Here is a 27,197-nt window from a genome sequence, read left to right on the forward strand (position 1 = left end):
GTAGAAATAATAAAAACAAGCTGTGGTATTACAATAGAAGAGAACAAATCTAGGCTATGAAGGATTACTTATCTCTTTCCGCGGGTCTTCAATGGTTTTCCTATTTGCCGAACGGGGTCAGGCCTGTACTCATCATCACTTTCGGATGCTTTGTCGCCCCGCTTTCGTTTCCTACCCAAAGGCTTTTCTTCTTCGACATGTACCGCCGCAGTTGGATCCACTTGGAGACTGTGAATGATTGACCACAATACTTTCATAACTTTGGTGTTCATGCGAATGTCTACAAATTGTTCTCTAATACTTTTTCGGAGGTTATATATTGCCTTGGCGCGCGCCTGCTTGTTGTACTTTCGGAGCTGGTACAACAAGACAGCTTTGGGAGACTTCAGATATAACACGGGGAAAATGATTTGAAAAGACTTACCAATGAAAACAAACTCTACTGGAGCTATTCGCTTGTTGATAACACGGAATGCTTCGTTCAAGGATCTGTCCGTTGCCATATTCCAGAAATCCGTCAAGACAGCCTCAATGTCGTTTTTGAATGATTCTGTCGGAGGATCCTCCCGTGACAACCATACTTCGAGTTTGTGAGGTGTCGGTAAATCCTCCGCAGGTAACCTGTCACAACAAAAGATGAAATGCGCAAGGTTCTGATAGTCACGGCCGCGCTTGGTATCCCATTCAAGGACATGAGAGAGACCATTCTCCACTGTCACATGCCGAGATTCGAGCTCGGATATCCACCTTTTGACTTAATGAGTACACAGAACAATGCAACCGCAAGGACCTTACTCCGCAAAAGGTGACGAAATGGCTTGCAGCTTCTCTGTGATGTGATATGAGCTAGGCATGGGACTCCGAAACATTGATCAGACACACCCGCAGCCGTAAGAGTCATACCCAGCTGCACTCGCTGGAAAATCTCTCGCTCTTGAGCTGGGTCGATATCATAATATTCAACTATATTAATGATTGAGCAACGGAAGAGCACCGAATCAGGTACTGCTTACCGCAGGTTATGGACTTGTTGGCAAACTCCTTCCTATACTTCTCCGGGATCTCGTTTCGAACTCCTCTAGAACTCTCCGATATTGTAAACCAGAATAAACGTTTGGTGACAGGGTCTCGATCTACTCGGGCATAAATTGAATGATATGGTCATGATAGGAAATGAACCCACGCGGTATCTGCAATGTAGTGCAACATAGTCAGCTGCGAACTCAATTTAACATGGAGGCAACATACCTGACCATCGAAAAACTTCTGTATCGAAGTCAATCGCTGTATGCACAAAATTAGTCAGTGAACTCTGGGGACAAAGGATGAAATAACCATACCTGTTTTCCGTCGACACATACTCGTATAGGCGCCCCATCTTCATCCTTTGTTAATGCAAAAACTACGGGTGGCACATAGAAATTGCGAAATAGCGAGTCTATGAGCCCAACTTGTTTGGAATCAGGCCATACAACATCTTCAAAATATACTGTTTGTCAAAGTTGTCAAATTGAGTTGGAGCATTACCTCTCTGATAGGACGGATTCAGGTCAATCTGACCCTCGTGTATCATCTCTATCCTTCTATGTCAAACAACTGATAAGATTGATCATAAGGTCGGGCGCACCATGTAGGTCCTTAGTCGTGAGTAGCAACGCTGTAGCGGGTTGAATAGGTTTCCGGATTTTGAACACAGTGGGGTCATCATCTACGTCAGATTCGAAGTCATCTTCAAGCTCGTCGAGTTCAGATGAGGCCATGCTCTTCGGTGGGGTGGTTGATGAATTGGGACTCAATTGAGCGCCCTTGAGTACTTCTGGTATGTAAGTTGTCGCCGGGCAGTGTAGCATGTATGGAGCTCGAGCACATTCAACGTGGTGCGTTCATGAGCGCGTTATTTGCTCTTGTTTTGAAATTGTTATATCTCATGACTTCATTAAGACTTCAATTGGGTCCACTGGGTATTCGTCATGAAACAAGAGTTCAAGCTATCGCTTCCCAAATTTCTAAAGGTTCTTGCAAGTAATGGGGTCCCTGTTCCAAAGGCAATGGCTATTGCGGGCAAAATGTAAGTAACAAAGCATTATACATGGCTCAGTATTTCTTAGATACCGTTCCAGATACAAAGAGAATAACACTCCGTCGAAACTGTCTGAGCTGACTGATACTAAGCTGGGGATAGCAGGCATAACAGACAAAGAGGACCGGAAGGCCACACTATCTGCCTTCCGCAAGGCAGGATATGTTTACAAGGGCAAACCCATCACAAAGGAAACAGGAGAAACCAGAGTTGAGTCATCAAGTGCCGAAACTTCCCAAACCTCTGAACAAGCCGGACCATCAAAAGTGGTAGGTGAAACATTGAGGTATTAAAGTTTTTGTTTTCTCATGCTATGTCAAGTTTTTACGTCCCAAACGCAAGCGCGGTCTATCAAAGGACAGAAACGAATACCTACTTGGTGAAGCAGACGAGACCGAAAGAGACAATGGAAATTTTGAATTCAATGAGATTCTCGATGAAGATGTGCTTCATAAGAAATCGTGTGTCATAAATAGAGCTCCTGTCATGATGGCTTGGGCCATGGTTGTTGCTGAGAGACTTGGATTCAAGAGGCCTGAAGCATTAAGTATAGGCAAGTCGCCACTTTCATGGTTCTGAACAACCTCAGCTCTGACCGGCCTGATTACCCATGTAGCATCTGTGTACACCGAAATGAATGCAATATCCAAGGGTATATATCTTGGAGTCTTCGACGGAGGGAAGGGAAAGGACATAGCGGCCGTACCGGGTACTCAACCATATGTCGACATAATGGGCCGGAGGTAAGTGGATAACATAGAAGTTCGAGACGACTAAGCTAACAGCTACATAGAATGTAAGTTAACCCACTTATCCCCTATGCTCCATTCTTTAACCGCTTCCAGTCCATTGTACCAATCTCAGGAAGGACAATGGCGCGCTCTCATAAGCGGCAAACCTATATTTCCCGGTGCAGCCTTCTCGTACATAACCCGCTCTTTCAAACAGACCACCCCATACATGATGGGTGCTTTTCAGCTCCTCGCTAGCAGTTATTCACCTGATGTATTGAACACGAGAGGCTGGTCATTATACGCGGACTTGAGACCCCAGGCCGACGGATGGGGTAAACGCTCCGAAGTGAAATGCGCGACAATATTAGGTCTTCGCCGGGGCCAACCCACTTTTGATCCGTCGTCTACAATCAAACCGATGATCAGGGTCGAAGCTGTATCTGACGAGCCATTGAAGATCACGAATGAGGTCGACTATCCTGAAGCCAAAAAGTTACGAATGTCTTTGGATGAAGCCTAGGCCGTGTCGGCCAATCTATTGTTGTTGTAAAAGAATATAGGTATGTAAATGGCCCAGATAGGTACTTTTAAATGTAGGATATATGTAGTAATGTAAGATCTCTGTGGAAGACATTAATCCGCTTACTCAAATCCCTTCCATTCTCCATCGGTCTATATATATTCAAGAATGGGGCTTACAAACGCTTGAGAATGGCAGCTGTGAAATCCGAAGTCGTGGCAGATCCTGATAATTGTGCATGAGGGAAACCACCAATTCACTGTGTTGAGAACTCACCACCCATATCGGCTGTCCTGACTTTTCCTTCGTTAATGACATCAAACGTAGCGCTGGCGATGCTGTTGGCAATTGAATCCAACCTTGAAGCTTCGTTAGTAAGCTGAACCGAGACTGCCAAGGAAAGATTGCCGATTACCCAAGATGGCGGAGCATCATCGTGGCACTTAAGACCATTGCGGTGGGATTCGCGCGGTTAGTGCCCATTATATCGCTTGCGACATGTCGGCAACCAGGCTCAAATAACGCGTATTCCTATTCATAAGCGAGATGTGGGTACGATGACATATGCGCTGAAATGAGTCACGAACCCTTCCGACGTTGCAGCCCGGGACGATACCGGGTCCACCAACGAGCGCGGCACCGATGTTAGAAACGATAGCCCCATAAAGGTTGGGCATGACCATGACATCAAATTGACCGGGACGGGCAACAAGCTGCATGGAACTATTTTTTCTTTCGTCAACAAACATGAGTGGTAGGAAAGAGCTCGACCTACGTATTGTCAACAATCATATCATTGAACTCGATGCCGGAGGATTTATACTCTTCTGCCACACGACGGAAGGTATTGAGGAAAAGACCATCACCAAGCTTCATGATGTTGGCTTTGTGAACGCAAGTAACTTTCTAGCGTAACAAATGAATAAAACATGACTATGATAGACCAGAGTCTGAAATTACCTTCCGGCCATTTTTCAAGGCAAAGTCAAAGGCAAAGCGGGAGATACGTTCGGCTTTTGCCCTGGTAGAAACTTTCAAGCTCTCAACAACACCAGGGTAGCTCTGGTGCTCAAGTCCGGAGTATTCACCCTCAGTATTTTCACGAATAATGGCGAAGTCAACGTTAGAGTGGCGGGTGGGGTGTCCAGGGAGGGACTTGCAGAGAACCACAGAGGCATAAATATCAAGTTGTTGACGCATAGCCACATTCCACGAGATGTGTCCCGACTGTGAAATGGGAGTGAAGAGAATACCTGCCGGAGATAAGCTTTCGCAGCATATATTACCGGAGTTCGCTCACCCTTGAGTCCAACGCGATTGCGTTTGAGACTCTCCATGGCCTGATTAAAGAGTGCCTCACCGGACGAGGACACGCCGGAGACATTGTACTGCTCCCACTCAATGGGAGCATTCACATGTTCAAAAATTTCCTTCACCGAGTCTGTGATCTCTGCACCAATGCCATCACCGGGGATTAGGGTTACCTTGACCTATTGTCAAGACCGATTCAAGATGTAGCTAATGTGGCAAGAACATACGGTGTACACTCCACCATACTTGGTCGTGGGCTAGATGATATTTAGCAGCAAGAAAAAAAAGACAAAAACTAGGAGACATGCACGCTGGGTGACTTTTGGGAAGCCGGCGGATAGGGTGGTTGCGGAACGCTAAAGATAGAATTAACGGGAGTCAGACGGAGAAAGACATGGGCGCACGGTAGGCTGGGAAATAGCAGGACGGAGGAAGGCAGCGAGATTGTGACGTAGGACGGAGGCCATGAGGGGTGGAAGCGGTCGGAGTAAGTAAATTTATCGGAACACTTCAATGGGGCTCACGTGTTTAGATAGCGACGCGCCCACATGACCGTGCACTAGTCGCCCAAAGTGGCAGCCTCGACCCTGGTGGGTGCCTCAGGGTCCAGCAAAGTCCGAACTGCAGTTCGTCATTTCTTAAACATCGTCGCATATCCGTGATCTCCCCAGGGGGCCTAAGCGAGAAATGGATTCGGAACCTCGAATGGGTTCGTCACGTGGCCACAAGCGACTCGCCCACATGACCGTTCCGCGTTTGCAAAAATGGCTAACCCAGCATTTTTCGCGACTATATAGTGGGACCAGCAGTGAGCCAAGAAATCCAAGCTGCCCTCCTCGAGCTTTCTCTCCTCATGAAGATCGTCGACATATCCGAAATCGCCCCTCGGGTGTCCAGACGTGATCCCTCCTTCTACTTCGTCCTCATCTTTTTCGTCCTTCCTTTCTGGTCTGTTATTCCACTCGCTTGGGCTTTCGTGATCTATTCTTTGTACACTGGGAGAATATGGCTTTACGCTAAGGGCGGCCTAGCTCTCTTTGGGCTTGCTCTTGCAGAGGTCGGTCTTGTTTTGTTTTCTTCTCACCTCCACCTCGTCTAACCACACGTCGCGTCCTACCTAGATGTACTTCAGTGTTTACCACTACCACCTTGTGCGACAGATTTCCCCTCCTACCACTGCTCGTCGAGGAGATCCTCTCGAAATAAGGACTGCATATATGCGCCTCCTAAAGGCAGGCCTTGCTGATCTCCCAGAAGACGGTGGTGATGAAGAGTCTCTCGACATCAGTCGCCCTGGCAGTCCCGCAGAGTCAATCACCCAGCTCAGTAAGGACGACCCCCGTGCCATCGACTTCCGCAATAGCCTTCGCAACTGGTTCAGTCTTGCTCCCTGGTCATCCATCAAAGGACTCGAAGCCAGAAAGTGGCTTTACTGGTCTATGTTCAATCAGGATATGCCTGCCTTGGAGAGGATGTCTCCTTCTCACAGAGCCGCGTTGGAAGAAGCAGTAACCCTTCTTGAGAATCGCACAGGCACTAAATTCCCCGAAGGCTCCGACCCTAGCGTCATTCCGCTTCGCCTAACTATTGATCCCACTTTCATCAATTGGCGTCCAGTCACCTTCTATGCCCTTGTTGGATTGATCAACCGCTATCTTAAGTGGCGCTACATCCATCATTTCGGTGCCAAGTACGAAAACCGTGAAAATCTAGAATATTTGCTCCGGATACCCAAAGAATGGGATCCCATTCAAGGTCCGACACCTTTGGTGTTCGTTCACGGATTGGGCCTTGGCTTGTTGCAGTACCACTTGCTCATTTACAAGCTTTTCTGCAAATTCACGGATCGTCCGATTCTTGTCCTCCTTCAGCCTCAGATCAGTCAGGATATGTTCCACCCTCGCTTCCTTGCACCCTTTACCCGCCAGCAAACGGTCGATCACCTCGCACAAGTCCTTGTTAATCTCGGGTGGGCGCATTTCGAACCTGAAATTGAGGAGGAGCAGATCGAACATTCACCGGCTAGCCGAGGTGTTACTATGCTCAGCCATTCCAAGTCAGTACCCCACTCTTATTAATGCATTCGGAGTTTCTAACGGACTATTAGTGGGACTTACGTACACGCATGGATGATGAAAATGTATCCTGGAATGCTTGCTCGTTCATGCCTGGTTGACCCTGTGACCCTTTGTCAATGGGAAGGCGACGTATGCTACAAGTTCATGTACCAACCAGCGACTACGGTAAGCCAGTGACCACTTGCTCCATATTTAGAACTTCCTTCTAATTAAAGACACTTTTTAGGGCTTCCAACTTGTTATGCGATACTTTGTCAGCTCAGAACTGGGTGTTGCCAACCTCTTGCAACGGAACTTTGATTGGGTCTCCAATACCTTGTGGTTTGAGGAAATTCCTAATGCTCGGGACCCTACGAAAACGAAATACTTCTTGGGCGGAAAGGATGATATTTTGAATGCCGAGGTAAGGCTCTTCTCGTTGATCAGCTTTAGTAACAACGGCTTACCCGGTCCTTCTCAGCGCATCAAAAAATACCTGCTCTCTCACGGCGTCAAGAAGGGCCTGTGGTATGATCCCAACGGTCGCCACGGCCAAGCCCTGTTGGCAGGGACCGTCGGCCATAACGAAGTATTTGAATGGCTCTCACAACCCGAGGCATGAAGCTGCATTGATTCAAACCTTACGAATCGTTGCTTCCAGTTCAAGTGCTGACAGCGAAGCAGTCACAATACCCCAACGTCACGAATAATTCACCCCTTGCGCCTACAAACAGGCATTGAAAACAACATACAACATATCCAGTACCACCTCTTCGCATATTCACAGTATAAACTTCACACTTAATTCATGCACTAATGTTACGATGTTATTTACGAGACACGACCTTACTTTACGAGAAACCAATTAATTTACGAGTAACAAATAATAGTAATACTTTCAATAAATCTTTAGTTCAACATGCAATTCTCCTACTCTAAGCTATTGAAAATCGAGATTCGTTCACGAAGACGAGGAAAGATCTTTAGAGCATTGTGGCGTACAATTGCCAAAAATTGCTCATCTTGGATTTCCGCGCCATAGTGATTCTCAAGTTGCTGAGTGTACCAGCCAAACATTTTTGCACTAACCGCTGTAGACATGGGTTAAGAAAAGAAAATATCTCGGAAAAAACTGAACAAGCTGCTTACCAGGAAAATCTGTACCGAAAAGAATCTGGTTCTTGGGAACAAAGCTTTGCAGCGCAAGTAAATTGGGACCCCAAGAACTGAGAGCTGTGTCGTAATAAAAAGTCGAAAAATCTTCAAGGATTTCATCTATTGAAAGTTGACAACCCATATGTCTAGAAAGAATGGCAACGCGAGGAGCCAAGAAGGGGGTGCTACCGCCCAAATGCGCTAGGATAATCTTGACGTTTGGGTATTGGCGTTTACGACCTGTTACGACTAGATGTGCAGCTGCTTTGAAGGTCTCATTTGGAACCTGGGAAAACATTGAGATAAAGATGCATGGTTTGTATTGGACTTACTTCGCATACGGGTAAGCCAAGTGTGGGATGTGGCCATGGAACTGAAGAAGGCATTTGATTGCCGTGAAGAAAGACGACGGCCTGACGTCGGTCGAGCTCAGCCCAAATGGGTTCATATTTTGGATCACCGACGTAGCCTGCTGGGTATTAAAACAATTACATGATTTAGTAGACACGGCAAACTCACTTGAAGATGCGCCTTCGCCATAAGAAGAAGATATCGATATCCCATCAGCGCCAATTGTATCCAAGGCATATGCTATCTCCTTCAAGACACCTATGACCAAACCAATTGAAAGGTTTAACCAAACCGACGTCAATGTTGATCAGTGAGTACCTTGAACATCATCCAAGAACGGCAGGGTAGCAAAAAACCCAAATCTCGCGGGATATTGACGGCAAATATTAGCCACATAATCATTCTTACTTCGAGCGAGGACTCTATTCTCAGCACTGATCTCGCCAGACGGAAAGGCGGGGAAAGAGAGAATAGAAGCCTGGATACCCATAGAGTTCATAGTCCTGATGCTGAGCTCTGGTGTCCAGGGCAAATTCTCTTCTGGCGTCTGCCATCCGGAATTTGCTGAAACCTTGGCCTTGTCGAGGTCCGGGGGAAAGAAATGATGGTGGATGTCAATGAAGCCACCCATAATCATAGAACTTGCGAGAGAACTTTTATACTTTGCCCGGTGGTCCTGCACGTGTATCGTCTTCCGAGAGTGGAAGATACCAAGAAGGAAGGGAGAAGCGCATAGATATTCTTTAAAGTAAGGAAGAAAGCTGTAAGTTCTTTACTTTGGTATCGTGTGCCAAAGGCGCCACCATCTAATTTAAACAGGTCAAATCCTTATCCTCTGTATGGCAAGCATTCTTCAGAGTTCCAGGCAATGAATGTACCGCTCAGCTGTGGTTCTGCTCGCAAAGCTAAAGCAGCGATCACATGGCCACAATCCTCGGGTTTTACAAGGTTTCCTTCCGCATGGACGCGAACGAAATTCTCATGATCAGCTTTTGGCAAAACGGTAGCCCCAGTCCGTCTTATTACTTCTTGCATCTACAATCGCGGAGTCAGAGTCTATGAGGTGCGAAAATTTGAGAAACACTAACCCCTGTATCGACCATTCCCGGACGTAGAGCGATCGAAATGATTTCGGGTTCTTCCCCTGCCATCGTTCTGCAGGAAGAGCGATGTTGAAGATGGCAAGGATGGTTGAACGAGGTAGAATTACCTGCAGAGAGAGTTCAACGCGGCTTTACTCGCGTTATAAGGGCCCCAACCGGGATATCCCCCGACGGCTGCTCCAGAGCTAACGAAGATGATTTTACCGTGGATGGGACTCTTGCGCAGATGCGGAAGTGTAGCCTTTATTGCAGTGACGAGGGAGAAAAAGTTGATGTCGAAAGCCTCCTTCCAAGCCGATAGAGGAGTGTCATCTCCTATGCGGCACATGGGATCGACGGTACCTGCATTGAGGACGAGGCCATCAATACCACCGTAGGTGGTGATGGCGGTGGAGACAGCCGAGTTGAACGCTTTTTCATCGGTGCTATGGCACAGATAAGAAATCGCAAACGCTGAGTGAAAGTAGAAGGACGAACATATCACATTGGATGTGGAGAAGGGAGGAAGACTTGAGAGCTTCGAGATCTGGATTAGATGATCTGGAAAGGGCGACTACATTTGCGTCAAACTTTGTGGTGAGGAGACGGGCGACCGCGAGGCCAATGCCCCTGGAAAGGCGTGAGTTCAATCCTGGGCAGTGGAGAAGCGAGAGAAGCGCACCTTGACGCGCCGGTGACGAGAACGGTGGGCCGAGCCGACGCCATTTGCCAAGTGCCGTTTGTGTGACTGTCACCCAGAGTTGTGACCTGCTCTCCGCCTTGTCCACCTTGTCCAGTCTTCCCACCAACCATGGTTTCTCGCTTAGTATTGGCTCGTCTGGCTCCTGCCCTCCGAAGACCCTCTGCTTCCCTCCTCGCCCGTCGCCTCCCTCCCTCCCTCCGCACCTATGCCACCGCGGATTCAGAACACTCGGTTGGTCCTTGTTTCCTCTTCTTCAGCTCATTCGCTTACTCCAGTCAGATGACCGTTCGTGAGGCGCTCAATATGGCCATGGAGGAAGAGATGATGCGCGACGAAAAAGTTTTCATCCTCGGAGAAGAAGTTGCACGGTACAACGGTGCATACAAGGTGCCTTGACCAACCTTGTATTCGCCATGTAAAAAATTTCTTAACCCAGTCTAGGTAACAAAAGGCCTTATGGACAAGTTCGGCGAGAAACGCGTCGTCGACACCCCAATCACAGAGATGGGCTTTGCCGGCCTCGCTGTTGGTGCCGCGTTACAAGGACTTCGACCCATGTATGTTCAACTTAGTCTCAGCAAAACGCTTTAATTGACGTATTTGGCAGTTGCGAGTTCATGACCTTTAACTTTGCCATGCAGGGAATTGATCACATCGTCAATTCTGCTGGCAAAACATATTACATGTCAGGTGGTAATGTCCCTTGTCCCGTTGTGTTCCGAGGTCCCAACGGCGCTGCTTCTGGTGTGGCTGCACAGCACTCGCAGGATTATGCGGCCTGGTACGGCTCTATCCCAGGACTCAAGGTTATCAGCCCCTGGAGTGCTGAGGATTGCAAAGGTCTCCTCAAGGTCTGTGTTCTATATTTATTTCGTCCAGATGCATGTGGTCTCAATTTCCGTTCTAGTCCGCTATTCGGGATCCCAACCCTGTTGTCTTCCTTGAAAATGAAATGATGTATGGTGTTCCTTTCCCCATGTCCCAAGAGGCCATGAGAGACGATTTCCTACTTCCGATTGGCAAGGCCAAGGTAGAACGGGAAGGTGGTGACGTCACAATCGTTGCTCACAGCAAGATGGTCACACACAGTCTAGAGGCTGCAGATATCCTAGCCAAGGAGGGTGTCAAGGCCGAGGTTGTCAATCTTCGTAGTATCCGTCCTCTTGACATTGATACAATCATAAAATCAGTCAAGAAAACTAACAGGTACGAAACTCTTTCTTGACAGCTGGTAAATATCTGAACGGCGTCCTTTCAGGCTTCTCATCGTCGAGGGTGGTTTCCCAGCATTCGGTGTCGGTAGTGAAATTTGTGCTCAGATCGTCGAGAGTGAGGCATTCGATTACCTTGACGCACCCGTGGAACGTGTTACTGGTGCCGACGTTCCAACACCTGTAAGTGTCATCTACCAAACTTCAATATCCCACGCTAACTTCTTCCTTTAGTACGCAACAAACCTCGAGAGCATGGCATTCCCCGATACCCCCTTGATTGTCAAGGTTGCAAAACGTGCTCTTTACCGCACTAATTAAAATACTCACTCAGCAATCGGTTGTGGGGGGAATACCTCCCTGGATGCTTTCATTGCACTTACTCGCACTCTAGATTTTTCAACTATAATAAATACATTTATACCTCACTTCTTATCCATGACTGCATCCAGCAGAATGCCTCAGTTGGATACATTCAGACGAATGCGAACAGCATTTGCGTGGGCTTGAAGCCCTTCACAATCCGCAAGTGTAGCCACAGTTGGACCAAGCCCTTCAAGGCCAGAGGCGGTAATCTCTTGGGAAGTGATGTGTTTCTGGTATGCTTGCGTGTTCACGCCACTGAATTGTCTCGCGTAACCATTTGTGGGCAGGGTGTGGTTTGTGCCAGACGCGTAGTCACCACAGCTATAAACTCTACTTTAGCTGACAGACTTCACAGTGACAAGAGAACGATTACCTCTCTGGGGTATATGGTCCGACAAACACGCTTCCGGCATTCTGAATAAGCTCTACTTTGTCCCGGGCATTTTCGATCTGGAGAATGAGATGTTCCGGAGCATAGTCATTGGAGAAGGCGATTGCCTCTTGAATACTTGAAACCTTGACGATAATACTCTTGGCTATCGACTCGCGTACAATGTCAACTCGATCTAGAGCATTAGCCTGCTGATCGAGTTCTTTCTCGATCGAAGCCAGATGTTCAGCGGTCAGGTCGACAGCGACAAGGACGACTTGTGAATCGACCCCATGCTCTGCCTGAGACAGGAGGTCTGCTGCCACGAATGCAGGGTTTGCCATCGAGTCGGCAATAACCTACAAATAGGTAATGTATTTATGTCAGTCGTTTCAAGTGGAATGGAAAGTGATAAAGGAGGCAGAAGCTTACCAAAACTTCGGACGGGCCAGCAGGCATATCGATGGATACGAGGGCATCGGTATCGTTTTGGACCAACATTTTTGCTGCGGTGACCCACTGATTTCCTGGGCCAAAAATCTTGTCTACCTTTGGTACTGTTTCCGTGCCATATGCCAAGGCAGCGATGGCTTGTGCACCACCAGCTTTCAAAATAGCCGTTGCACCGACTAATCTAGCAACATACATGACTTCTGGTGAAATGCTGCCGTCAGCTTGCGGGGGAGTAGCCAACACAATCTCCTTGCATCCGGCAACCTGAGCTGGAACACCGAGCATCAACGCAGTCGAGGGAAGGATGGCCGTTCCACCCGGCACGTAAAGGCCAACACGAGCAATAGGTCGAGCGAAACGCGAGCAAACGACACCCGGCATTGTTTCGACTACAAGCGTTGTCCGATCCATCTGAGCCTCGTGGAATTTACGGATATTGGCATAAGCAATATCGATCGCTTTACGTACGTCCGTGTGTATTTGCATCGTTTCGGGGGGGAAGGGCGGGAAGACTACAGTGGACGTAAGTTGAGCTTTATCAAACTTGGCCGTCAACTCGAGCAGTGCTTTGTCTCCGTTGCTGCGAACTTGGTTTACAATTGGCTTAACTTTATTGATCATCTCTTCTGATTTCAGGACTGGTCTACGGAGAAGCTCGGCACGTTGATTAGGCGTCACTGAGGATAGATCAAATGTGCGCATGCGAATTGGACCGTTCCCAAAAGAATTTTCATCCTTGGGCGGAGCAGAAGATGGTTTCGACCATTGAGGTTTTGCGTTTCCGGGGCGACGAGAAATCTTCTTTGCTTTCTTGTCGAGTGAGTTTTCAATGTCCGCGATGCTCACACCTGCGGCGACACACTTCGTGAGGACAAAGTAGATAAGATCGGCGGCCTCGAACGCGACGTCTTCTGGTTCAGTAGCACGACAAAGCTCGTCTGCTTCTTCCATAATTTTAGACCGCAGTAGCTCTGGCTCGTCAAATAGACGTTTGGTATATGAACCTGCTGGCGCACTGTCCAAGCGGGATTTTAGGGTGTGTTCGAGTGCGGTTAAACCATTTGTTGAACCAAAGCATGATGGGCGATTCAGATGGCAGAACCCAACGCCATGCTGAACCACACGATACTCCAGGCAATCAGAATCGCAATCAAGGCGAATGCTGATGACATCTTGGATAGCACCGGACGTTTCGCCTTTACGCCAAAGTCCATGTTTTCGAGAATGATAGAACCCTACTCCAGTAATGATGCTCTCTCTTACTGATTCAACTGAAGAGTAAACAAGACCCATGGTTTTACCAGTCTGATCGGAAACGACTGTCGGGAAAAGATTATCAGGTCTGTCCGACGTGACGATGGCAAGAACGGCGTCGGCAACATTGAGCTGTGTTTTAGAAGTCGGTTGCAGGGTAAGGTCAGAACTAGGGATTATAAGAGTCGCTCCGACCGCTGTGACTGCGCGAATTTCTTGAACAGAAGCTGGTGTAGATGAATCGGATAGCAGGTAGATAGGCGTTTCCGAGAAGAAAGTAGATATAGAGGAGATTAAGTCGGTATCGACCGTAGCAGTCTTCAGAACAACTCCAGAAACGCCGTTGCGAATCCTGTCTGATACTGCACTGACGCTTCCAACGTCCAGGAGCAGGATGAGGCGTTCTGCAGGCACGACGTTGATGACGCTACTGGCCAACGAGAGTGGAATGATGACTTTTTCAGCGCCAGCATCGAGCCAGTCTATGATCTCGGCAGAACTGACTGTCGTGTGTTGATCTAATAAGAAGATGGGATGGTGGGGAGTAGGCAACAAAGCTGATTGATCCGGGCGAATGATGATAGGTCCTAGGCGGTTGAGGGCGTCCAATAACTCGACGCCAGAGGAATCCAGCAGAGGCAGGAAAGCGGACATCCTTGCTGTACTTTTGCAAACAGAATATTGATTACTGGTCCAATCAAAAATTGTGCAATCAATCCATTAAGTCTTATTGATGGAGTCATGATTACCGATTCAGGTTGTTCACGTTCTGGAGAAAGTCGTTGCACAGGGGCCCCGTAGTGTAGTGGTTATCACTCAAGATTCTGATCCGCGATTTCTTGTAACCCAGGTTCGAATCCTGGCGAGGCCTCTCCTATTCCTTGCTTCCCTTTTTGCACCTTCCATGGTTGCGATGAGTTGAAAAGAAACCTGACTTGGATAGCCGAAAAATCTGTGCATGTGCGTACTACTTATCACGCTAGATGGCACCCATGACGTCATCCCATCATCACACACAATGTAAACCTCTCGAGACGTAGTTCTCAGACGTCTGAATTCTACCTCGATGTCTGGCATTCACATCCCTAATATTTTACTCGCAATCCCTCGCAATCCGGTCACCGCCGTAGGTTTGCCACTCGCCCTGGGCTATTTCGGTGGCTTTCCCGCTTCAAAGGCTGTAAATACTGCTTGGTATCATGTGCGTTCCATTAAAGCTCGGCTGATTGAAGCGACGAATGTAATTCGTATCACCCGAACAGAGACTGTCTAGGCCTCCTCTATGTCCCCCTCGGCAAGCATTTCCGTTGGTTTGGCCCCTCTTGTATCTAGGTACGTATCTCGGTTTCATTTTAGGCTTTGCTGACCTATTCATAGCTATGGGATACGCGTCGCACATTGCTGTCAAGGAACTGGACTCTGCAATCATCCCTTCAAATAGGTAGCGGTTCAGTCGTGTTTTATTGTATATCCAAACTAATTTAATTCAGAGATGATTTGTCTTTGGGTCTAGCCCTCTATTATGGCCAGCTGGGCCTGAATTGTATCTGGACCACGCTCTTCTTCGAGAAACGAAGCGTACGTGATCGGTTCTACTCTCTAACTCATAGTTCTTGATGTTTCGGATAGCCCATACTCGCACTCGTGGATAGCGTCTTGGTAACAGGAACAACTTTCTACATGACCGTACGTCCATCCTCATTTGATCGATCGTTTGTTCAACTTCAATATTTTCAGACATTGTGGGATGCGCCTACCAATGCAAGGGCGACTTATTTGTTGTTGCCGTACTGCGCATGGATGGGATACGCCACTTATATGAACGCTGGTTTTTGGTGGTTGAATCGGGACTCAGAAAAGTCAGCTTGATAGCTATAAATTTGAGATGTACGAGGCCTAGGCGAATACGACTTTTTCTTTGAGTTATTGGTGATCGTGATCTCTGACGTCAATTTTTGAATTTGGCCTATCATTCTAAGTTTAGATGTTGGTACAAAGGGAGAGCTTTGAACCGCCATGCATATTACATTGTACCCGATACTCGACAGAAGTGGTTTGTTCGGTTCCGTTTCTTAAGCGATACAAAATATGTATATGACTAGTCGCATACCTTCTCGCGTTCGAGTTCTCAGTGTTGATGTCGAATTGTTACGAAGTCAACTAAAAATAGGATCACCCAGGGACGGTAATTGGAGTTGCAGCTGTGTAAACCAAACTGAGTGATGTGTCGTGGACAGAGCGTGGACAATTTCTGGGGGGTTCTATCCATATGCCATCCTCGATGAAATACAGGAGAATGAATTATTTGATCTTGGTAGACGTTTTACGTTCGAAGTTAGTAGCCAAAGTAATAATGTTGGGCGTTTTCGGCCGAAATCACCTCGAGTTGCTGCACAGTTGAAGAAGCCTTGAATAAGGTAGCAACAATATGAGCATTGTACTGTTATAAGGCGCATTCAGGCTACCAATGGCGAGCAACAGTTCTCATATGGCTATTTTTGGCCTCGTTCTGACCCATCACTAGATAATTTCTCCGCGGGCACGAAAAAAGAAGTGCGAAGTCATGATTGTCATGATTGTTGAGTAATATCCATGATCAACTGGTTCTTGGATTGCTCAGGGATATCACGGACAAATACGAGAAGAAAGGCTCCGACAACGAAAACGAGGTGCCATCGGCGATTACCATATATAGACATTGGAGGATGATCGATGAACGGCATTCAACCTGACTTACAAAAGGAAAGCCGACACACGACGAGTCTCAACGACCAAAGCATTCTGTGTACGCTTTTCGCTGGCCCTTCATTTAATATGACGAGACAAAAGAAGCAACCAGCATTAATGTGTCTCGAAGTTTATCAGTCTTTAGGATTATGGCGGCTTGCCCTTGTCCCTAGCAGCTTGCCTACAGGTCCCGAGAGCTCTCGTTACCATGAATCATTACTTGTGCAGAGGATCTTGTATGCAAATACATGATCGTCCTTACGAGTTGTCAGCGCTCCGTGGTCTTCGTCTCCAAAACTCCATTGGGCGCTCGGCAGATGGGTCATTACCAGTGCTTCTGAGAAGTACAGCACCAGAACGTTGTGGAACCCTTTGGATGAAGCTGCGCGTTCTCTCACCGCCTCAACAGCACGGCATGCTTGAAGTGGCAACAGTATATAGATATGGTGACGAGGCGTGGCCACAACGTGCACATATAATGTAGCTTTGTTGCCAGAATAAAACTCTCCTGGTTGGAGCTGCCGGATTTCTTGTCCCTCAAGCTTCAGTCCATCGAAAATCACCTCTGAACATTTACAGCCAGATCGTTGCGTCTAATATGCCTCGTCGCGACATGAGTTACCGCAAGCCTGCTCCACTTTACGTCCCATCGCCACAGACGTCGCCAGCAATGAAATATATTCGCCCGTCCTTTCTCAAGAAGGCAGAAAGAGAGCAGGCGCAACAGGTGATAAACACACCCAGCCTTCGCAGAATCGTGCTTACATTTTGTCCCTTTCTCTTCTTTTCTCGTTATTTCCTCCTACCAAGTCACAATTACGACATCCTGTTATCAGAGAAAAACCGTTGCCCAGGATTCCGCCGACAGAAGACAGTACTCCAGTTGGGATGCCACGAACAACTTCTGAGAGGTACAAGCCTGGATGTGTTCCAGCGATGCGACAGGCATCAAAAGTAAGCGAGGTTTTGCCATCATGGCTTCAACATTCTGACTGTTCATAAAGTCCCAGGGTCGCAGTTCTTCTACGGGGGCTTTGAGCACGTTGAACAATTGCTCGGACTCCGAGAATACAGTTGGGTCTTGTGCTTCCAGGTCTAGTCGTCGGACTCCCAGTCAACGAAAACGTCATACGTACACTCTGAATCAGGCGAGTAAAGAAGCTCGTCGCGGGATAAACATAACCCTAATCATATTTATTTTTTGGGTTTTAGCCTTATCGACCCCCAACGCCGCCGAGGCAAACCGAAAGCCACCGTTATAGCAAGGGGTATGCAACGACGATTCTCCAGAAAGACCGAGACCGTAATCGGACCTGGGCTCATAATTCCTATGATGGAAGTGTCTCGCAGGACGTCTACCAGTGGGAGAGGCTTCAAGTCCGCGGTCCAAGGACGTCGAGAGCAGGTTGCGCAGTGTCTGTGGGCACGAGTCCATCATACATGACGGAGAGAAGCCATTTCTCATTTGGAGTATCCGAGGCATGGTCAGGTGGGATGACTGTGGTTACGCCGGAATCTGTGCTGCCGACAGCGAGTCAGAAAGAGAAGAAAGGGATGGTAGAGAGTCGGATTGAGTTGGATGGGTATGAGTTTGTTCAGCACTCGTCCGTGCGGGACAAGATGGGAATGTGGATGCATTCTTTAAGAGTGCGGTCTAAAGAAATTTTGCGCGGGTGCTGCTTGTAGAAGGTCGACAAGAACAGCGGATAGAATACTTAAGAACGCAGCTACATACAGTATGAGATTATATTATGGGATTACGTTCGGAATTGGTGGCCAATCAGAGGCAAACATGGACGGGATGTGTTGGTCTCTGCCCGGCCTCGACACCGCAAACGAGATGCAACTCTGAGAGCAGGGCTCTCTCCGTACACCACCCAGCTCTATCTAGACCTGCCATGTCTCCGGATACCCGTCCCTTTCGAAAACCTCTGGCCACCTCAGACACACCACCTTCCGCCCCATCCCGCTCGCTCGAAGATTTTAGGAGAGCAGAAGGCCGGGAGAGCAGGAAACGCCATCTCTTGGCTCTCTGGGACCGTTTTCCTCCACCACAACCTAGACCTGGTCATCCTGATACCGGGCAACGCAGACCCCTTGGACCGGATGGCCTGACCTATGAAGGGGCAGAGACCCTGCAAGCCATGTACGATGACGAATTGTTGGTGCTTTGTAAAGGTTCAAAAGACAGGGTGAGAGCCCAGGGAGTCAGTTGGGAAGAATTCAAAAAATACGCAGAGGCCAAGGAAGTTGGTAGGTTATTCTGTATTACTCTGGGAAGCTTCTAATCAACATTATTTTTGTCCTTGGAAGAACTATGGCACATTTTCCACGAACTAGATCTTGACAGGAACGGGAGGCTGGATGCCGACGAGCTTCGCTCAGCACTCAACAAATCTGGTACATGCTCCAATGCCTATTCTGACCCGACCCTGCCTAAACTCACCTCTCTATCAGGAATACAAGTATCCCCGGAAACCCTTACTGAGTTCATGTCCTCCCTGGCAATATCTCCCCAACAACGTCATATTACATTTTCTGAATTTCGAGATTTCTTGCTTCTTCTGCCACGTAGGGCCTCCCCGGACGAAATTTACAGATATTATGAAGTTACCCGGTTCATGGGAGACGACGGGCGGGGTCCAGCACGGGTAACGATGGAGGGTTAGTACTTTAGCGAGCATATTTGGTCAGCTCATTCCTCATGCTCATGGACTTCAAATCAGGCGATGTTAGCCTTAGCGCCGAAGACAAACCTCCAGATTCTATGCTACATAAACCTACATCCACCCCCACTAACTTATCAGCCTCTATATCCAATCAGTCTTCTTCATCACCGCAATCAAATAGAGATAGGCCAACGGAGTATCTGGATGACGAGGATCCAGAAGAGGACCATCATAGTTTTCTTGAACGTCACACGTCTCTACGATTTCTTCTTGCAGGGGGGATTGCGGGTGCAGGTCCGTTTCTGGTCGATATTTCCCGTCGCTCTAGGACTCAAACCCTTTTGCCCAGTTTCGCGAACATGTACGGCACCATTCGATCGTTTGAAGGTATTCTTGATCACGCGTTCTCCTGATATGGGTGGGGTACCAGCTTTAAGTGGCGTAAATGGGACGGGTGGCGTGAGGATTATATCTAGTGCTGTTGCTCGCATTTACTCTGAGGGAGGAGTTTTGGCCTTCTGGACAGGCAACGGGCTATCTGTGGCGAAGATATTCCCAGAATCTGCGATCAAGTTCTTCACATATGAATCAGCGGCAAGTGCAATGCATTTGGCCTTTTAGGCTATTGCTGCGAGTACTTATTCTTGCGTTTCAGAAACGTACGTTTGCACGGTATTGGGATCATGTTGATGACCCAAGGGATATAAGCAGCGTGAGCCGGTTTCTATCTGGTGGCATTGGAGGGCTCACCAGTCAATTAAGTGAGCTACTCTCTTTTGGATGATGATGGCCGGTCTTGACCCTCATATTAAAGGCATCTATCCATTGGAGACACTCAAGGTTCTTTCCGTTATCTCGGCAAAAATGTTTATGAGCTGATCGAGCTATAGACGCAAATGATGAGTAGTACCGGTGCAAAAAGATCGTTCCTTCAGGCAATGCGACATGTATACTCAATGGGGGGTATTCATGCATACTATCGTGGTCTGACGGTAAGCTCGGACAATGACATTGTTCTCTTCACATATCAACGTCATATGAATGAATCCATACTATTTTAGATTGGTCTAATTGGGGTTTTTCCGTATGCAATGTTCATCTCTGCCTCACCACGTCAACCATTGAATTGCTGCGCTCTTTTTATTCATTTAATAGATACTCCGCAATCGACATGAGCACATTCGAAGCACTCAAATTGGCATATGTAAAGTCCACGGGCAAAGAAGAACCAGGAGTCCTCGCTCTCCTAGCTTTTGGTAGCGTATCAGGCAGTGTCGGTGCAACTAGCGTATATCCTCTTAATCTCGTGCGCACGAGATTACAAGCATCAGGTTCGTCAGGTCATCCGCAGAGATATTCAGGAGTTCGGGAAGTGATGATAAAGACGTGGGAGAGGGATGGGTGGCGAGGATTCTACCGCGGGTTGTTCCCCACTTTGGCCAAGGTAGGCCCCCTGTTCTGTTTGCGTCTGAACCTTATTGTGGTCTTGCTTGATTGGCCGGATAATGGTTGCAACCGACTTTCGCTTATTTCATTAATGATCATTTCCGCTTGCTAACATTGCTGTCGATCAGGTAGTCCCAGCGGTGTCAATATCTTATGTTGTATATGAGCATAGCAAACGGAGGTGAGTATTTGTAGTTTCCCCTGCACTGGCATTCATCTTTGTATTTTTTTTTCAGATTAGGAGTTTAGATGGCTTGCTATCATACCCTAAGATATTTTTAGATGCTAAGTTTTTGCGTTAACATACCCATTTATTATTGGATACTTTTAAAGATATGATCCTGCAGCAAAGTTTCGTGTCTATTTCCTATATCTTTGGGGTATACTGCATGCGGTTTGGTAGTGCGGCAGAATGAGAAAGAAAGAAAGAAAAAGAAACTATAAAAAAAAAACTAGCTAGTAATACTCTTCTTGTACATTATAAACGAAGAAAGCAATCAACGTAGGTTAGGCCACGTTTCCGCACGTTACACGAAGGAGCACAAGCTGCAGGACGGTGAGAACAAGGAAAGAGCTGAACGTTAGTTGCCAGCTTGGGAGTGTGTCAGAGTTGAGGTGTTCAATTAATCAGCGAATAGTCGTGAATGATCATTAGGATGAGTATTGGATGGAAGTCGTATAAAGCAAGAGGTAGATGCAGTATTATTATAGCGTCGCTGGAATGGACACACAAATCATCCAGGAGGACGCATGCACAGGGAGTATGTCGGATGCGTGAGATAAATAAGATAGCACATGATAATTCATCAAAGCCAGAGAAATATCCAAGCAGCACGCGACCGAGGTGAACGGCGGGGCGGCTATATGGGGCAATAGATTACGAGGGTAATTCCTCGATTGCACGCTTTTCTTGAACAAGGATATTCAATTTCAAAGAAGGCTTGCGGTCGCGTGACCGCGTCTTCGAGATCTTCGTACGCAAATCTCGGACCCAGTTTCTCCGGGAAGATTGTTCGTTTTCCGGTGACGACTGGAAGACAGATGGGTGAATCATTTTCCGCAGGCGGTTGCGAGCAAGGATGGGGGCGAGGGAGAGGAAAGACAAAAGGGCGAGTTTGATGATGATGCGGGGTGACATGAGAATGGAAGAGATCGACTCGGGCGTCGAGTTGGAGGATGTGGACACAACCGTTTGCAGGATGTCACCAATCTGGATCGCAAGTTAGAAATGGCAACTCTGGTCTTGTGCTAGAAACTTACCTGGCACGTGACAGCAGTCCAAGGAAGGCATCCGATGAAAGCGCCCATGACACAATCACCGAGTGAAACCCCGCACACTCCGCACGCGATATTGATGCCTGACCACGGTACAACCCCAACCAACCGCAAGACTGACAACCGGACCCATGCAGACGATTTGCTTTTGTGCACTTCCGTGGTCGAATCGTCCTGCGGATTGTCAGATTCGCCGTGGAGTGCCGTACGTGTCATGTCGAGGGCTCGAGGGAAAAGATACGTCAGGAATGGAGCAAGAGGTGTGGCGAGGAGAGTGGCACAAATGGATCCAATAGTAGTCAGCGTCGTGAGGAAAAGGGTTGCAATGATAGGAGAGAACAGTGCTCCGGCCAACACGTTCTGGAATGAAGGATTGCGTTTAGCACGAAAATAAATAAAGTCGTAAGAGACAGGATACATACCCAGATGACGCTTCCCGGAATAGACCAGGCGTGCTTCCAGATGGCAGTAATGGCCATTACACCCATGACGTGAAGCAAGGGCCAAGTGCCAGACTGAGTATAAGCCGTGAGTTCACGTCCTAACTGAGCGACGTCCTCTAGTGTTCTAGGCCACGCGAGAGTAATTGGCAGGGTCGAGGTGCAGTAAAACACGAGAGCAGTAGATATAGGCAAGAGACATATGACGAAAACAATAGGGGCATGCACCTGAGACAGAATCAGTAAAGGAGAAGCTTAACAAAGGTGCACACTTACAGAGGGAAAATGATGCGTGCGTGACTCTTCGGAGGGGACATCAGTGAAGGATGTTTTTTGGGAGGAGGCCGAGAGTGGAAGGACGAGCTTCTCCGTGCTTGACCGAGGAGAAGGGGGGCTGGGCCAGGAGAGGGAGTGCTGGGGCTGGAGGTGCAGCCACTGGAGGATGCGGGAGACCACGACGACGATCATTGACTGAGTGGGCTGGTGGTGAGAGACCGCTGTGGACAGAGGCTGCTGGTCGCTGGCGGCGTCGAGGAGGGACGAGGACGAGCGACGACGGCCAAGGGAGTGGTGGGGGCTGAGGGAGGATGAGACAGGCCGGGGCGCAGACGCAAGCATCAGAGAATAAAAGAAAGGAGATCCAGTGCCAGATCGGCACACTCGCGCGCTTCCGTAAGCAGCCTGACTCATCACTCTGCTCTCGGCCATCGCTTCCATTTTCGCTTCGATTCTCCCGGAGCTATCTACAGAGCACAACATATACGCAGCAGCTGTCGACAACACAGCACTATTACTATCCAGCCAGCCCTCCCCCGCTCTAGTGCGCCCTCCTGCTCTCCTGGATCACATTGCTGAGCTCCTCTAGCTTGTGTTTCGAACGGAGAAGAGTACCGAGCTGTGTACCATCACCATCAGTATCGGTAGCACGACTATTACCCGTGCTCATCACGTACCCTCTTCTTGGTCAGCTTCCTGGCTTTCTTGTCCTGATCAAATAACACATCAGTCATCCCGAATTCCCACGCTCAAAAACAGTAAGCACCTTTGAGTTTCTCAGTAACTCCAGCACACGACGCTCGTACGGCGAGAATCCAGCAACCTCCCGAATAACAGACCGCACAAATTTGGTTTTGGTTGATTGCACACCCTTGCGGTGGCTGGGTTTAGCAGACTGCGCGATGGCGGTCGTTGGGCGGCCCTTGTTGAGTCCTGAACGGAGATCTGAGCAAGGTGAGCAAGGGGTGAGTCGCAACCCAACCGTCAGCATTCCTATGTATATCACCAGCAAAGAAACACCCACTGCTTCGAGCCATTTTTCTTGAGATCTTGAGGAGGTCGTAGATAGCGCAGAGAGACAGGCCCTGGGTGGCTGGTGTGCTGCATAGCTGCTGACACAGCTTTCTCACGACTCGCTAAGCAGATCTATTATACCGCATCATGACAAGAAAGGGGAAAAATAATATGTAGAAGATTTTGTATCAATGAGTCGGCCCTGCCCAGACTTCGGGCCTTGCAACCCACTGCCGGACGACGCGCAGCCCGCCGCCGCCACCGTTAGAATACACAGGCGACGTCGTGTACATTCCGGGTGAAATAGGACTCTTCTCCTGGGGCGTGTACGGCACACCAAGCGAACTAGGCGAGGTCCGCGCCGAGCTCGCTGCCGGCGAAAGCGACACCAAGCTCCTCTGCTGTCCTTGATCTCGAGTGCTACTCGCTTCCTCCTCCTCTTCTTCCTCTTCTTCCTCATCTTCGTCTCCGTCCATTGCATCCTAAGCGGAGCACATCTGAGCAGCAACACCCCTAAACTAGTTTCAGGTACATACCGGATCAAAATCTTCCATAGGCCTGTCCACTACATCCTCCAGGTCATCATCATATCCATCATCCTCATCGTCAATCCATCTCCCCCTCCAATCGACCGCATCCAAGTCCTCTGGATCCTCGGGCCTCAAACGCAACCATTGCATTCTCGGTCCGCTCTTTGCCCTCTCGCTCACTTTGAATCCGTAGATTCGTGGTACATACACATATCCAGCTGCCCGTTTCTGGCCACCATTCACGTTTGGGTTCACAAAGGGAGACGTTCGTGGATTACTTCCCTGTGAACTTCGCGGAGAAGGTTGGGCTTCCCCTACCTGCGGAGGTCGCCAGAATGGCGCGGGCGCAAGCTCTCGATAAGTTTGGAAAAATAAGTGAGGAAATGTAGTTCCAAAAAACGCTCCTGAAAATGTATAGATGGAGACTTTGTCGTTGATTAAATGTGGCTTAACGTACCATCTACTCCCTGAAAACGACTACTGGGCGGAACATAGAGGTCGTTGCAGTTCGGACAATACAACTTGACAGTATCCAGTCCTGGAATATCTGAGCGACCGCATGGCACAACGCTCGTACCCATGCAATAAACACGCGGACAGACGCCAAACGTGTTGTTATCGTATTTGTCGAGCTGCGTGAATCATGAGCAAACTAAGCAGCAAAAATTCCATCGAGGTCAACTTGCCATCGCCTGAAGGCCAGCCCGAGTGAGGATAAACCGTTGGTGTACTAGGCCATACAGCATTTCTGCAGATGACTCTACAATGGAGACATCTGGAATTTTTGAGTTGTCTTCATCTGAAAGAGCCGTGGGGAGGTCATTACGCTTGAAAGGGTACTGGAATAGAGGAAGACGCAGATAAAGAACCCACACCTGGTTCAACGTCTAACACCATTTCCATAGCCTCTTTCCAGAAGGGCACCATGTTGTTGAGACCAGTCAGATTGAAGTCATCCTCGATAAAGTCCTCAGTGACTTCGCAGAAGTACTCGTGGCCAGGCAAAGAACAAAACCAGCAGATCCAGGTGAGCGTTGATGTTGGCGTGGATGACGCTGAAGAGCCAGTCATCGTCGAACGCGATGGTCAACAGGGAAGGGCCGTTTGCAATGAGGCAAGGCGATGGATCAGGCAATATGAAAGATTGACGCACAGTAACCATCCTCCTGCTCCTCGGGTTCCTCCATGATCTCATCGCCCTCACCAGGGACGCCAACTTGCTCGCCATCCATTGGTTGCTGGACGATGTCCGGCGGCATGGACTGTCGTGAAGCCATTTGTCGCGCAATCAGTCTCTCGTCGTTGTCGAGGAAACTCGCAGAATGTATTTTGACCTATTCTAACTCCGATCGTCACTCGGTCTTGGCTCTACAATACTTACGACCCATGGTAACTACAAGTCGCCTCTTTGGCCACTCCTCCCGCCCACATCGAAGACCCCACAATGAGCACCAGCAGCAGCTGCCCCGCCCCCCAACTGATGATACAATATCGAACCGCCTTCCACCACTTCAGATCTCGCATTTCGGCCGCAAAAGTACTGACAGTGGTCAGGCACGCGCAGTACCCATCCCCCAAACCTTGTAATATACAGCACGCGTTGGGCGATACAGCATTCGGCAAACCCTGCAGAACGTGTAATCCTCCTAACAGTGCCGTCCCGAACAGATTCGCGAACAATGTTCCTAAAGGCAATGCTCTACTGCGCTGATTGAGCCATATTCCAAGGAGATATCGAGTCAGGGCGCCTGGGAACGCAAACAGGAGTGCCGCAGTTGCTGCACATCGGATCCGCTCCGACGTTTGAAAATATGCAGGGAAGACGGCAGCATACATGCAGACCGCGAGTACAGTCCATGAATATCGCACTGCCTTCCTTGGAAATTTGAAAGTAGGCAAATATGGAGCAATCAAATTCGCCATATTGTATCCGAAAGAAACGGACGCCAACGAGAATGAAAGGGTGAATACCGACTTTCCAAGGCCGTCAATAAACTGCCGATAGTCAAAGATCTTCTCGCACATCAGGATTAAAAAAAGGGCGCACACTGTGGAATCCGCTTCTACGATTATTTTCATTATTTATCCAGGAATCGAAAATATCAGTTTGCCAGCTTGAAAATGTAGTTAAAGACCCGCAAAAACCTGAGTTCTGGCCTCAGACGTTGGCTTCATATTTCATTTGATATGACCATACCTGTTGTCAATGCAGTGTAAAATGGGCCATAACTATTCGAATATGTAGTCATCTGAAAGACTCAGTACACAAATCGACTCACAATTGGCCTATAGGCTCCCTCAGTCTCAAAGCAAATCCCATGATAAGGCACCCGAGAGCCTGAACATAGGCCAGAGAGAATATCGATTGGCCATTATATTCTGTCATGGCCAAGAGGCCCAGACGGGCGAGAGTGCCAAGAATGGATGCTGGCGCAAGAAGGGCGATAACGGCAAAAGAAAGAGGGGGATAGATTTTGTATTGCAGCTTAATACCTTCCTCTTCTGCTGGGGGTTGTTCAATGCGTTCAGCAGATTCTGTTGTCGAAACTGCCTCGCATTCAAGTGAACCTCGTTCTTCATCGTTCGTCGTCGCGGGTAACGGAATGTCCCCCTCTGGGGACATGGTGTCTATTTTGTCGCGGATTTTGAGAGTGGCTTCCATAATTAGCCAAGTCCCCGTACACGGTAATAGAGCAGCGGCTCAGTGATTATTCCTGTTGCCGAGAGACGTACATGGGTAAGAGTCGTGTGTCTTTCGACAACGGCTGGATGCCGGAGGAAGTATAGAACGTGAGCTCGTCAAATCCGCAGCACGACCTTGTGATAATCTGAACCCCCGTTTGTCTAAGCTTTCACTCGTTCACAGCCAGTCAGTCCGCTCCAATTGTCTACCCGCAGCTGTACCAAGTACTCGTTCGTATTGACGTCACACGTGAATCAACTAGGCAAGCTGTCTTCGTGGCTAGAAGGTGGACTTTTGGAAATTTTGAATTAAATGTGCGCGCAAATGAACAACCTTCGTGATATATTAAAATGGTTGACAAGTGAACAAACAATCTGATGAACTGAGATAGGTGTAGTTTTAGGACATGATAATCAAACAAAAAAAAAAGGATCATGTCAGAAAGAAGCGAAGCCCGTCCGTGTCTGAGACGTGGCAGAGCCAGCAAGAC

The 27,197-nt window shown here is 48.3% G+C and overlaps 11 protein-coding genes and 1 non-coding gene across 12 annotated transcripts; 6 read left to right on the plus strand and 6 right to left on the minus strand.

The window, feature by feature from the left end:
* Window positions 1-68: 68 nt before the first annotated feature.
* On the minus strand, window positions 69-1,630 carry AGABI2DRAFT_150242 (hypothetical protein; the record flags this gene model as incomplete). The annotated part of the gene is made up of 9 exons (XM_006460213.1): window positions 69-373; window positions 425-747; window positions 796-829; window positions 883-963; window positions 1,014-1,133; window positions 1,242-1,284; window positions 1,341-1,477; window positions 1,528-1,555; window positions 1,628-1,630. The coding sequence occupies 9 exons, from the start codon at window positions 1,628-1,630 to the stop codon at window positions 69-71; spliced, it is 1,074 nt and encodes a 357-aa protein (XP_006460276.1).
* A 1,430-nt stretch (window positions 1,631-3,060) lies between these two features.
* AGABI2DRAFT_135516 (mitochondrial NAD-dependent isocitrate dehydrogenase subunit 1 precursor) lies at window positions 3,061-5,115 on the minus strand. The gene is made up of 10 exons (XM_006460214.1): window positions 5,050-5,115; window positions 4,954-5,001; window positions 4,873-4,902; window positions 4,635-4,818; window positions 4,295-4,587; window positions 4,110-4,240; window positions 3,922-4,057; window positions 3,750-3,865; window positions 3,611-3,693; window positions 3,061-3,559 (listed from the first exon to the last, which is right to left on the minus strand). Exons 1-10 carry the CDS (start codon window positions 5,110-5,112, stop codon window positions 3,510-3,512), a joined length of 1,134 nt encoding a protein of 377 aa, XP_006460277.1. The 5' UTR covers window positions 5,113-5,115; the 3' UTR covers window positions 3,061-3,509.
* A 365-nt stretch (window positions 5,116-5,480) lies between these two features.
* AGABI2DRAFT_192027 (hypothetical protein) lies at window positions 5,481-10,035 on the plus strand. Its single transcript, XM_006460215.1, has 13 exons — window positions 5,481-5,702; window positions 5,767-6,701; window positions 6,753-6,888; window positions 6,950-7,126; window positions 7,184-7,793; window positions 7,852-8,143; window positions 8,190-8,326; window positions 8,377-8,466; window positions 8,527-9,244; window positions 9,295-9,363; window positions 9,419-9,736; window positions 9,789-9,920; window positions 9,973-10,035. The coding sequence occupies exons 1-5, from the start codon at window positions 5,499-5,501 to the stop codon at window positions 7,322-7,324; spliced, it is 1,593 nt and encodes a 530-aa protein (XP_006460278.1). The 5' UTR covers window positions 5,481-5,498; the 3' UTR covers window positions 7,325-7,793; window positions 7,852-8,143; window positions 8,190-8,326; window positions 8,377-8,466; window positions 8,527-9,244; window positions 9,295-9,363; window positions 9,419-9,736; window positions 9,789-9,920; window positions 9,973-10,035.
* Window positions 10,036-10,101: 66 nt separating this feature from the next.
* On the plus strand, window positions 10,102-11,525 carry AGABI2DRAFT_150247 (mitochondrial pyruvate dehydrogenase E1 component beta subunit; the record flags this gene model as incomplete). The annotated part of the gene is made up of 7 exons (XM_006460216.1): window positions 10,102-10,224; window positions 10,273-10,380; window positions 10,435-10,550; window positions 10,601-10,844; window positions 10,901-11,199; window positions 11,252-11,387; window positions 11,439-11,525. 7 exons carry the CDS (start codon window positions 10,102-10,104, stop codon window positions 11,523-11,525), a joined length of 1,113 nt encoding a protein of 370 aa, XP_006460279.1.
* On the minus strand, window positions 11,458-14,301 carry AGABI2DRAFT_184772 (hypothetical protein; the record flags this gene model as incomplete). The annotated part of the gene is made up of 3 exons (XM_006460217.1): window positions 11,458-11,891; window positions 11,944-12,299; window positions 12,373-14,301. 3 exons carry the CDS (start codon window positions 14,299-14,301, stop codon window positions 11,666-11,668), a joined length of 2,511 nt encoding a protein of 836 aa, XP_006460280.1. The 3' UTR covers window positions 11,458-11,665.
* Window positions 14,302-14,438: 137 nt separating this feature from the next.
* Window positions 14,439-14,518, plus strand: AGABI2DRAFT_t44. The gene has a single exon. It is a non-coding gene; the product is annotated as a tRNA-Gln (tRNA).
* Window positions 14,519-14,711: 193 nt separating this feature from the next.
* Window positions 14,712-15,587, plus strand: AGABI2DRAFT_203217 (hypothetical protein; the record flags this gene model as incomplete). The annotated part of the gene is made up of 6 exons (XM_006460218.1): window positions 14,712-14,848; window positions 14,910-14,979; window positions 15,025-15,088; window positions 15,138-15,225; window positions 15,277-15,333; window positions 15,385-15,587. Coding segments are annotated over 6 exons (548 nt in total), but the record flags the coding sequence as incomplete, so codon positions are not given.
* A 1,310-nt stretch (window positions 15,588-16,897) lies between these two features.
* Window positions 16,898-18,141, plus strand: AGABI2DRAFT_192029 (hypothetical protein). The gene is made up of 4 exons (XM_006460219.1): window positions 16,898-17,101; window positions 17,185-17,328; window positions 17,379-17,522; window positions 17,587-18,141. The coding sequence occupies exons 1-4, from the start codon at window positions 16,973-16,975 to the stop codon at window positions 18,058-18,060; spliced, it is 891 nt and encodes a 296-aa protein (XP_006460282.1). The 5' UTR covers window positions 16,898-16,972; the 3' UTR covers window positions 18,061-18,141.
* Window positions 18,142-18,215: 74 nt separating this feature from the next.
* On the plus strand, window positions 18,216-21,978 carry AGABI2DRAFT_203220 (hypothetical protein). Its single transcript, XM_006460220.1, has 13 exons — window positions 18,216-18,627; window positions 18,688-18,774; window positions 18,832-19,038; window positions 19,125-19,337; window positions 19,393-19,641; window positions 19,679-19,804; window positions 19,858-19,883; window positions 19,934-20,035; window positions 20,105-20,127; window positions 20,199-20,487; window positions 20,618-20,670; window positions 20,726-21,702; window positions 21,753-21,978. The coding sequence occupies exons 1-12, from the start codon at window positions 18,273-18,275 to the stop codon at window positions 20,736-20,738; spliced, it is 1,743 nt and encodes a 580-aa protein (XP_006460283.1). The 5' UTR covers window positions 18,216-18,272; the 3' UTR covers window positions 20,739-21,702; window positions 21,753-21,978.
* A 927-nt stretch (window positions 21,979-22,905) lies between these two features.
* AGABI2DRAFT_135521 (hypothetical protein) lies at window positions 22,906-23,552 on the minus strand. The gene is made up of 4 exons (XM_006460221.1): window positions 23,505-23,552; window positions 23,247-23,425; window positions 23,158-23,190; window positions 22,906-23,099 (listed from the first exon to the last, which is right to left on the minus strand). The coding sequence occupies exons 1-4, from the start codon at window positions 23,515-23,517 to the stop codon at window positions 23,022-23,024; spliced, it is 303 nt and encodes a 100-aa protein (XP_006460284.1). The 5' UTR covers window positions 23,518-23,552; the 3' UTR covers window positions 22,906-23,021.
* On the minus strand, window positions 23,522-25,352 carry AGABI2DRAFT_192033 (hypothetical protein). Its single transcript, XM_006460222.1, has 6 exons — window positions 25,178-25,352; window positions 24,900-25,079; window positions 24,711-24,823; window positions 24,482-24,656; window positions 24,031-24,428; window positions 23,522-23,976 (listed from the first exon to the last, which is right to left on the minus strand). The coding sequence occupies exons 1-6, from the start codon at window positions 25,299-25,301 to the stop codon at window positions 23,683-23,685; spliced, it is 1,284 nt and encodes a 427-aa protein (XP_006460285.1). The 5' UTR covers window positions 25,302-25,352; the 3' UTR covers window positions 23,522-23,682.
* Window positions 25,353-25,401: 49 nt separating this feature from the next.
* On the minus strand, window positions 25,402-26,647 carry AGABI2DRAFT_150254 (hypothetical protein; the record flags this gene model as incomplete). The annotated part of the gene is made up of 5 exons (XM_006460223.1): window positions 25,402-26,019; window positions 26,072-26,169; window positions 26,222-26,253; window positions 26,304-26,451; window positions 26,518-26,647. 5 exons carry the CDS (start codon window positions 26,645-26,647, stop codon window positions 25,402-25,404), a joined length of 1,026 nt encoding a protein of 341 aa, XP_006460286.1.
* Window positions 26,648-27,197: the final 550 nt, after the last annotated feature.

The sequence above is a fragment of the Agaricus bisporus genome (assembly GCF_000300575.1).
Source record: "Agaricus bisporus var. bisporus H97 unplaced genomic scaffold AGABI2scaffold_4, whole genome shotgun sequence".
Lineage (NCBI taxonomy): Eukaryota > Fungi > Basidiomycota > Agaricomycetes > Agaricales > Agaricaceae > Agaricus > Agaricus bisporus.